Consider the following 10,574-nt stretch of genomic DNA (forward strand, 5'->3'; position numbering starts at 1 on the left):
TTTTCTATCTTTCCTCCTACCCCTCCTGTCCTTTAGGAGCTGCAGCTCTATAGAGGGCAGTAGAACATCACCCACCACACTCCTTGCCCCGGCAGTCACCTGACTGCCCAGAGGTCACCCGGGGAAGAGCCTGGGCTGGCGGCTAGTCTGGGTTCTGCAGGAAGGAATTTTTCTGCAGGATGTTGCAGCTTCCCTTCTTGCATTTTCTTTCTTTTCTCTTGTCCTTAAAGAATGATGAATGTGAAAATAAGAGTTTAGAAATGACCTGGAGGTACTAATTACTTGCACCCACATGACCCAGAGCTGCCCTCGAGAGACTATGGTGCAGACTCCCTTCCTGTGCAGTCGCCATCACAGCCGAGCAGCAGCAGTACATTATCCCCTGAACACACCGTGTGCTGCTTCTCAGGGAGGCTATGAAAGGAGGAAGTCCCGGGGTGTGTGTGTAGGAATACTCGAGTACACACACCCACCAGCAGAAGGGCTGGAGCGTGCAGGGCGCATTTGATGTCTGTTAGCAGCAGTTGTTAGCTTACAGCCCCACTGGGCCATAGACTGCAAGGGATGAAGACCATGCAGAGTTCTGCTAATGATAAATGTATAATCCGAAGCAAAGTAAAGAGGGGCACTGGGGTCATTTGGAGGGATATATTTTTACTAATATATATACATTTTTTAAAACAGTTGCTTCATGAAGACAAGAGGAGAGAATATCTTTATCAGCTTCAAGAATTTGTAGTGACCGATAACAGAAATTGGAGGTTTCGATATGAACTAGCAGAGTAAGTAAAAACCTATTTGGGGTTATGAAAAGGCAGATCAGAAGAAATAATTCTGAATTTTCCTACCTTATAATTGATTTCTAAACCAGCAGTAATAATGTTCTTTTAGATAAAGAGATTATGTTTTATTAAGATATACAATGAATTCCAAAGTCTCCGGGGAGACATTTCATTTTCACATGAAGACAGGGCTGGAGTCACTCTGGAATTAGAGTGTTCTGCTGTTCTATAAGGCAATTTATTTGAACCAAATAAAAGATGAATCACCCACTCTTCAGTATTTTTCTGTTAATCGGAGCAGTTTTGCAAAGCTTTCTTGAACATTCTGAGCGCAACCCTCTCTGTAGGGTACACCGTGTTTTATGTACTTCAGCTTCTAAAGAAAATTGGTTGACAGTGAGAGATCTGAAAAGGTCTCACCCAGACGAGACGATTATTAAATAAAAATGTCACCCAAGGTGCCTCATATCTGTACCTCATTTCGTGTGGGAAGGAGTTATTCAACTCCATCTTGTGCCAGCAAAAGGAATGTTCCAGGTCCTGGTGATTATGAAAGAGTGACACTATCATGTAGCATAACTCCCCTTCCCAAGGTGTATCATGTGCTTTTCATTATAAGGAGTGGATTTGTTTGTGCTGGTGGTTGTTGGGGTTTTAGTTTCCGCCTTGTTGAGATTGATTTCGGTATCATTCCATTTTTCTTATCCACAACTAGAAATCTCTCAAATAATTGTCTTCCCCAAAGAAATTCATCAGCCCTTTGCAGCTATTCAGGATATGATTTGGCTGATGCCAGGGGCACGCTGGAAGATTTTTTTCTTTGCTGTGAGCTTTAATCATTATGCTTAATTTGAGAGATTGAGGTTTAGTCATTATGCTATGTTCCAGGCATACTCTTCCAAAAAAATGAAGAAAAACAGGCCCAGGTTTTCCATGACTGCATTGCGACCTCTGGCGGCCGCCCGCGGGAGCCCTCCTGGCCGGCTGGGCTAGGCCGACCGGTTTCCGGGAGATGGGTGGGCTCCGTCCCGGGGATCCGTTATCTCTCGGCAAGCGCTCCTATCTTCCATCTCGTGCTTATTGAGTGCTTATTGAAGCCCGAGCGGCTGATAAGGATTCTGTGCTCCCGTGCCCATGATATTGGTATCATTTTTCTGAAAACAGTGCATTTTGATATGAAAGTATTCGCTGGCACTCCTGCCTTCTGGCTGTAACTCCCTCCGCATCTCTTTTTCATTTCCTTTGGTTGCCTGGGTGAAAATAATGCCATTTATTTTCCTACCCTTCTCCCCCAGCCCCATTTAGAAAATAGTGAGAGCATTGGTAGTGGGTTTGCTCGGCTAGCTGTCACAACGCGTTTTTCCCTTTTGTCTGCCGGAGAAAGAGCACACGCTCCGCTCGCTCGGTTCTCTGCAAGCGGACCAGCGGTCGCACGAAGCCGAGCGGCGGGAGCCCGCAGCGGCCAGGATCGCGGCGCGTTCCGCCTCCCCAGCCGCCGCAGGAGCGGCCAGACGGCCCGGGAGCCCTGCGAGTGTTCCCTTCATCTGTTGATCTTTGGGAACTTCAGCATTTGGGCTCTTTTACGTTATCTGATTTTTAAAGTTTCATGTGTTATTTAACTGATAACCTAAAATTGAAATATTAAATCTGTGTTCATAAATTTCTCAGCCTCAATTTTACAAAGTCTAATTTATTGCCTTTTTGTTGGTGTGCATATATGATGAATTAATTTTTTTTCATATTTCTTCACATGGCCGGTTCACTTAGTTTCCTTGCTGTTGGCATCTTTCTGCCCGAAGTCCTGCCAGGTCTTCATTGCAGTTTTATTTCCCAGCCTGGCTGTTTTTATCTAGAAGAGGAAATGAGAGTAAAGAGAAATCACTAAGATACTTTTTGGACCAAAAATAATTTTGTTTTTCCTTCCAGACAGCTGATACTAATTTTGGAACTCTATAACCCCAATGATGTTTATGATTATTTAATGCATATTGCCTTGAGATTATGTGCAGATAAAGTTTCTGAAGTTCGGTGGATCTCCTTCAAACTAGTAAGGAATCACTGCCTTTTCTGTCTGTGGAATTCGTAAATAGGAATATTTATGGATCTCCTATTTTAACTCATTTTTTTCCTAGACTTAGTTTTTCAGTTCACTTATTAAATGGGTTTTTGAATTTTAAAATTAACTGTATTGTGTCGAATTGGAGGGCAGGTTCTTTGTTCAAAGTTGAATGCTTCAGGGATGGAAATTAGAGATGAATCATTTTATATATGAAACCCTTTAAATAATTACATAGTGTTTTTTAAAAATACTCTACAGCTTGGTTTTGTAGCAGTGTTTAGTGAGCAGAAACTCCAGTACAGAAGAGCTGATCCTGTTTTATGTGGGTTTATACTGGCTGAATACTGACAAAGAACATCTCATTTGAAAATATTGATTTTAAGATACTTTGATAGTATTAAAATTTATAAAAATGACATGATGATTTAGTTATGTAAAGGAACATGTTCTAAAACTTGGAAGGTTAGCTTAATAATATATTTTGCTAATGCCAGTACCTGGGATAATTTAATTTTTTATGAAGGGTTTTATGTGAACTCCCATATATTTAAACATATTTTTCTCTGTGTTCTAATGATTACTGTGGAAAAATCACTTTCTCTCATGCTTTTCAATTTATTTTAAAGATAGAAGGGTGCATACAGTTGTCTAGTTGTCATGTGGTTATAGTTCACAAGGATGGCAGTGTTTTAAATGGCTTTTCTGATATTTTTCACAGGTTGTGGCAATTCTGCAGAAGTTCTATTCAAACAGCGAAAGTGCACTGGGGTTGAATTTCATCAATGAACTCATCCTAAGGTTCCGGCACTGCTCAAAGTGGGTTGGAAGGCAAGCTTTCGCTTTCATTTGTCAGGTTAGCACGGCCAGGGGAGAATCTACTCTGTGGGTGTGTTTGCCGTATGATACGTCTTCACCAAAGAACCCTAAGCCTTGGGTACTAGCTGGGGCCGTGGGGACCGGGTTTCCTAGCCCTCTTCTCCCGCAGGGGAGTGTGCCAGTGAAGTGAAGGGCCATGCCCGGGGCTGGCACAGACAGTGACTAAGCACCTACAGTGCCCTGGGCATCCTCTGTCTACAGATGGCAGTGTGAACAGCAGCTCTCCCGAGCCTGCTGTCCAGCCCACAGTCAGCCCTGTCATGTCCATTCCAGGCCTGTCCACTCTTGTACCTCACCAGCCAGCAGCCTTGCAGGGTGTGTGTTGGGGGGCATTTAACCTTAGTTCATGCCAGCTTACCCAGCTACTCAGATCACCCTCTCTACTGACCGTCTTGGAAATGAAGGACTTGTTTGGCTGAGGACATTGGCAGTGATGGTGGCTGCCAAGCATCCAGGGTCCTGGCATCTGATCCTCTATAGGAGCTCCTGTGTATTAGGCGAGGTATACTCATTTACATTTAGACTGTTGTTTTAGATGAAGCATTTGAAGCCCAGAGAGGTTAAGTGGCTTGTTTAGGATCACACAGGAAGTCTAAAGCCTAAAATAATAATTTTTTTCCTGCTGAAGTTATTTTAAACTTTCTTAATTTTTCATCACACACATTTTCCAGCACATTCAGAGGTGAAGGGAATGGTGTAGTGCATATCCAGTCATGCTGATCATACAGTAAGGCCAGGGGTGGACGCGTCTGACCCCAGGCTCCAAATCTCCCTTCTTGCCCCTCCTAACACCAACCAAAGGACCCATGAGCGCTCTGTTGAGCTGGAGCAGCACCCGGGGGCCTGTGGCCATGTCTTGGAGAAATGCCGGCTCTGAGACCACAGGCTCGGCAACACGGCCTTTTGTGAAGAAAGGCCAGGGTTCCAAATCATTTCCAGCAAAAGCATAAATGAAATATTTGTGCTTTTATTTTTTCATTCTTTGAGATTTTTAAAATCTGTAAAAACAAAAGGAAATGACATCAACTCATTTTTTTCAAGGAAAATCAATGGGGTCTTCTTTTTTTGTTCTCATTAATAAATTATTAAAGATCTAGAAAACCCACAAAAGCACAAAGCGAAGTAAAGGTTACCCAACAGCCAAGAATACCACTGAGGGGCCTTGTTGATCACCATTTGAACACAGATCTAGGTAGAGGTCATAAAAAGGGTACAGGGGCCCATTTGGAGTCAGACCCACCTGACTTGAACCCACTTCCACTCCCTCCTCACAGAGCAGCAGGGGCGGTAGTACATGCCCATCCTGGAGTGGAGGTCAGCCCCAGCGCCCGCCCACCCAGGCTTGTGTTCCTGAAACAGTGCCTGGGACCCAGCAGGAACTTGGTGGCTGTCAGCACTGTGGCTTCTGAGCCACCACCCAGGGCACGATCTGCCCTGCAGACCCAGAACACATGTGCCTGGCTCTGATCCCCACTCTGCTGCCACCTGTTGGTCATGAGACCATTGGATGTCACTACCACATTGGACTAGAATTTTCTGACCTATAGAACAGGCTAATTTCAATCACTAAGGCTAGTTGTGAGAGTTAAGTGAGGCAGTGTACATAAAACTCTTTGTAAGTGGAGAAGTGGTATGCAGATGTTGGAATGTGCAGTGTTTATCAGCTGCTTATTGAGCTCTGGGCATCTGGGTATGGATAGCCAGGCCCCTACCCACAGAGCCTGCATCCAGGTGAGTGCAGAGGTGAGATTGCGAACCCCTCTTGGCCAGCTGAATGCAGTGTGGCAGCATTGTGCCGGACCTGCTTTTCGTAAAGGACCTGCCATTGTACATTTGAAGAAACTGAGGCATAGAAAGGGTGAGCCACTTACCCAAGGCCGTGCAGAGCTAGTCAGTGACCAGGTTAGGTTTTCAGCCTGGGTAGGTCAGGTCTGACCCCAAAGCCTATGCTTTTCTTTCCAGTTCTTATACTACTCATAAACCAGCACCTGGGGGTGAATTATAATAAGAAACATAACCAGGTTCAGTGCTTGAGACTTAAAAGGTTCACAGACACGTACCCCTCGAACCTATCTATTCTGAAAAGACTGCTTTGGAATGACAGGAGTATTTGTTTTTAGCATACTTGGCAAGTGCTGTCTCATTTGGCTGTCTCTTTGTTGCTGCAGGCCGTGGTGAGTGAGGAGTGTGTCCCAGTGGACCAGTTTGTTGAGCACCTGCTTCCCAACCTCTTGAGCCTCAAGTCAGATCCTGTGCCCAACGTGAGGGTTCTGCTGGCCAAGGCTCTGCGGCAGACCTTGATGGCAAAGGGTACACATTCTCAGTAAACTCCAGCAGCGGCGAGAGCTCCTCTAGGGGATTGGGAAAAGTTGTCTGATGTGTTATGGAAATTAATATGCTAACTTCTATGTGTAATAGTATTTGTAAAATGACTAAGGAAACAAATGGCATTCAGTCTTTAGAGGATTCTGGAAAGGAGGGAAACTTGTAAATTCTTTCATTGTTGTTTTTGCAGTACTGGAAATGCAAGGCCTTCACACTAAGCTACATTCTCAACTTTTTTTGAGGGGGGGATTGGCTCTTGCTATGTTGCCCAGGGTGGACTTGAACTTGCAGTCCTCCTGTGTTAGCCTCCCTAAGTGCTAGGATTATAAGAGTGTGCCTCCTTGCATGGTGAAACTTGTAAGTTTTGAGTTATGATTGAAAGATTATGAAAGTTAACAAGCTTAAGCCTTAGCTGCCATTAAATTATAATGATTTTTTTTAATATAAAATTTCTGGAAAATGAGTTACATGAAATTGGCATACAAGATAATGAAAAAAAAACCTCAACTTGCTAGACATGCAGACAGTACAAGGAATGAACTTGTGTGGGCTCTGAGCATCTTGCCAGACTTTCATTTCTTCCCACATGAGAACGATCACCTCTGATACTTCCATGTCCTAACCTAGTATGTCCTTTAGCTCCTTTTTACACCTTATTATACCACCTACATTTTAAAAGTTAACATGCTGACAGATGCTCCTTTTGGTACAAATTTTGGGAAACTAGGTTAATGCAATTAAAATATTATGAAGGGCTGGGCCAGGGCTTTAGCTCAGTGGCATCATGCCTGCCTTGCAAGTGCAAGATCCTGAGTTCGATCCCCAATACCAAAAAAAAATTATGAAGTGCTTATATTCTTAACAGCTGTGTGGTTTTGCTCCCCACAAACTGACTAATATGCTTAAATAAATGTTTATGTTATACAGAGACATCAAATCTCAAGGCATCACATTACTCACCCACAAGTCACATACGTGAGGCTCCTTGTTCAGAGCTACTCATAGGTAGTGGGAACCCGCGTTCCCTCCTAACCATTTATCTCTAACATGGGAGAATAGCACCTACCTCACAAGAGGCAGTAAGTTAAATGACAGGGAAACATTGCCCATCACCACCAGCACTGCCTTACTGCTCTAACTCCTGTGGCTATGTGTGGATACATTTTAGACTCACTCGCCTCATGTTCCAGTCTGTCGTTAAAATGCTTTGTACAGTACCATAAGAAATATTCAGATCCTCAGAAATTTTCCTAATCATCCATCTCTTGTTTGATCAAATCATTTTGCTCACTCTTTCAATATTCTCTCGGGGTTTTGATGTTGGAGGACGTCTGGATCTCTTCTCTGTTGTTAACAGATTCACAACCCTTACAAAATTGCTCAAACCACTTGTAAACAGTGTTTCTGGTCACTGCAGCATCACCATACACTAATTTTAATATTTGATGTGTTTCTTTAGCACTTTTTTGCAGTTTGAAACAAAAATCTCATGTTAATGCACTGCATGATCCATCATTTATGGAATTTTAAAACCACTCCTCTCAACTGTGGCTCAGACTGACTGCCCCAGGCAAGTTGAAACTTGTCACACACAGTTACTGAGGTTCAATGTGCTCTTCTAATGAAGATCCCTGCCTTTTTGTTAGATGGCCAAATGGCATCCAACCACATTCACTGTTTTTAACCACACCAAGTACACTTAAGAATGTCTCACCTCTTTAGAGGCACTTTCCTGTGGTAACTATAGTGACAACTGGTGTCAGCTGAAATACCAGCACGACAGCACCCCAGCTTCAACGGCTTGTACAGGCAGTGTTCATCCTGCACTTGAAACTCCAGGCTACTGACCTGCACATATGCTGTAGACAAACTTCAGGGGGCCCAGGTCCACCCTGGTCCGGATTCTTGGACCCACTGGTGAGGCCTGCCAGGAACCTACTAAAAAGTATGCCAGATCCTCCCTTCAACCTCCTGGGCCAAAAAGTGTAATGATATTATTTTGTAGTTGGTAAGAAGACATTTATAACCCAACCTAGTCGGTCATTTTAAACCTGAACAAGACTTAATGTAAGCTGTGTTCTATGGATGGATTATAGCTATGTCACAATATAGGACACAATTTAAGCTCTTCCCTGCTTGTACATTTCTTGCCATTTTAGCCCTTGCCAACAATCTGTTCTTCCTCCTGTATTCCATACATTGCCTTCCATACATTCCATACATTATCTTTGGTTTTAGGGGAAAACAAGATAGTAACAATTTTTAGTTACTGTACATTTTTTTGGTTTTTTTGGAGACAGAGTGACTTCGAACTCTCAGCGATCCTCCTGCTTCAGCCTCTCAAGTAGGATTATAGGCGTGCAACACCACACCCAACCAATTACTGTACTTTTAAAAATATGCATAGCCATTGGGAGTTCAGGAAGACTTTGATTAAGGCATTTTATCATTTGAAAGGATTTATGTATGACTGTTCTATCAAAAATGATTTACTCTCCTGACGTGCAGTTTAAAAAACAAAACAAAACTAGGGTATGTTTTAGAACACAGTTCATGGCACAAGTAATTCACACTCCTGTTTTCTTTCCTTAGCATATTTTAGAAATGCTGGTAACCCTCATCTTGAAGTTGTTGAAGAGACTGTCTTGGCTTTGCAGTCTGACCGGGACCAAGATGTTTCCTTTTTTGCCACTTTAGAACCAAAGCGGCAGAGTGTTATGGACACTACTGTTCTGGGAAAGCAGAGTTAGCTCCTCAGTGATTGCAGCATGGTGGTTTCATGCCCGGCACATGTGGCTCGGGACTTGCAGGGGAACTGACCAGAGCCCCAGCGGGACTGACCTCGGAGGCTAGGCTGGTGCTGTTCTGTGCTGCCCACCCCTCAGGCCTCCGTGCCATCAGGCCGCAGACCACGTTATTGATGTCCCTTTGCCCAATCAAGTAGTTTATTAGGAGCACTTGAGTCTTTAATAGACTTGCATATTTACTTCCCTTAGGCTTTCTTATAAAATATAGTTTATGATATTATATTTTATTTTTAACTGAAATACTGTATATATGTAAATAACTTGACAGGAAGAAAATATATTAATGTAATATTAGCCTCCTACCAGTGAGCTGAACAAATACATCATGTAAATGTATGCTCCACTTTGAGTTGCTGCAAATATAACCCAGTTTGTTTACTTTTAAACAATGTGATAAATCTAAAGAGTGATTTACGGCTATCTTTCTAATATTGTACTTTTGTTATCAACTGTACTTGGACTGGTTACTCATATACTCACCCCTCCCATCTCCATAAAGAAGTAGATTGGCCTTAGAAAGAGGCAGAGAGCTGAAAGATTGTTCATTTTTTATGTGGATATATTGTCATATGTTTAAGAACTCAGGAGGGAAACTGGTAACTGGGATGCATGGATATTGACTTTAAATCTTTTTTAACAAAAAAATAAACCATAGTTCTGATCAGAACTTGCTCAACAAATCCCAGTGGTGCAGGGGAGAGGGGTAAATTACATGCTCCTCAAGTTGACTTTAGATACAGACTGAGGTTTTGTGTTTTAAAAATTTACACTTAGAGAAAGATGCTCTGGAATTTACACTGGTTATTCATTAACTAATAATTCAAGGTTCCATAACATTTGATTCAATTCTGTATCACATATGCTGCTGTTATTTTTCTTGTTTCTACTTTTATCTTCTGAAAGGTAGCACAGGGAACAAAGGAGGAGCAGCTGGTTGGAGATCAAGAACTGGCAGCAGGCGACATGTGAGCCATTTCTGGGTTCTCTTTGATCATTTTCTTGTATGTCTTTTCTTTTTTAAAATAAAATTTCTGAAACTCTGTATTGAATTTCCTGGTACACAAGACCATTCCTTCTCCAACCCCTGAATTTCACTGAACTGATTCTTTAAAAAAGAAAGGAAGGGATCTAAACTGCCAAAGAAAATAAGGTGTGTGTGTGAGAATTTCAGACTGTAAGCCAGGGTAGCATCAGCACCTCTGGCAAAAGTTCATTAAAATTAGAGTTGACATACTAAAAAGAAAAGACAATCCATCTTGTGTTTAATAACTTGCCTATGTAAATAGCTGGGTAGCTTTGTCTTGGTAACAAGCTATTTTTAGGGGTTTTTTTGTTTTGTTTTGGTCGAGAAAGTGAGATTGTCATGTTTTGATTTAGCAGCAGGTAGAATTATTCAACTGGAATCTTGTTTTATTCAGAGCTTAATGTTCCAATAAAGAAAAAAAACGAGCTTCAGCTTGTGTTGTGCGATGTAGCATTTGCACGCCGAATCGCAGTGCCTGACACTCTGGTAAATAGTCCTTTGGATTTCAGTTTATCTGTTAAGATTGCCTATCATTTAATACGAATGCCTTTCCAATGCACTTTTGTTTTTAAGAGCTGTTACTTCTTTGCAAAAAAGGTATTTTTAAGGCTTACATTTTATTCTTGTTCTGTAACAACGGGAAATTATTTGAAGATCGGCTCCCCACCCCCTTCCCTGCGCCCTTCGCCTCTCCCTCTGTG

At 42.4% G+C, this 10,574-nt stretch overlaps 1 protein-coding gene across 10 annotated transcripts in view; it reads left to right on the forward strand.

Annotated features, from left to right (window-relative positions):
- Positions 1–10,304, forward strand: part of LOC101710030 (serine/threonine-protein phosphatase 4 regulatory subunit 1-like) — a 96,960-nt gene extending 86,656 nt beyond the window's left edge. For 9 of the 10 annotated variants that reach the window (XM_004840935.4, XM_021255162.2, XM_004840933.4 and 6 more), the window contains 5 exons: positions 685–782; positions 2,709–2,829; positions 3,560–3,694; positions 5,886–6,027; positions 8,635–10,304. In XM_004840935.4, the coding sequence (XP_004840992.3) occupies positions 685–782; positions 2,709–2,829; positions 3,560–3,694; positions 5,886–6,027; positions 8,635–8,792 (654 nt within the window). In that variant the 3' untranslated portion in view covers positions 8,793–10,304. Of the gene's footprint in view, positions 1–684; positions 783–2,708; positions 2,830–3,559; positions 3,695–5,885 lie in introns of all 10 variants that reach the window. The other variant, XM_004840937.4, reaches the window with a different exon arrangement.
- The last annotated feature ends 270 nt before the right edge of the window (positions 10,305–10,574 follow it).

This window comes from Heterocephalus glaber, unplaced genomic scaffold, assembly GCF_053883595.1.
Source record: "Heterocephalus glaber isolate CG9 unplaced genomic scaffold, H.glaber_assembly_v1.0 deba00001673, whole genome shotgun sequence".
Taxonomy (NCBI): Eukaryota; Metazoa; Chordata; class Mammalia; order Rodentia; family Bathyergidae; genus Heterocephalus; species Heterocephalus glaber.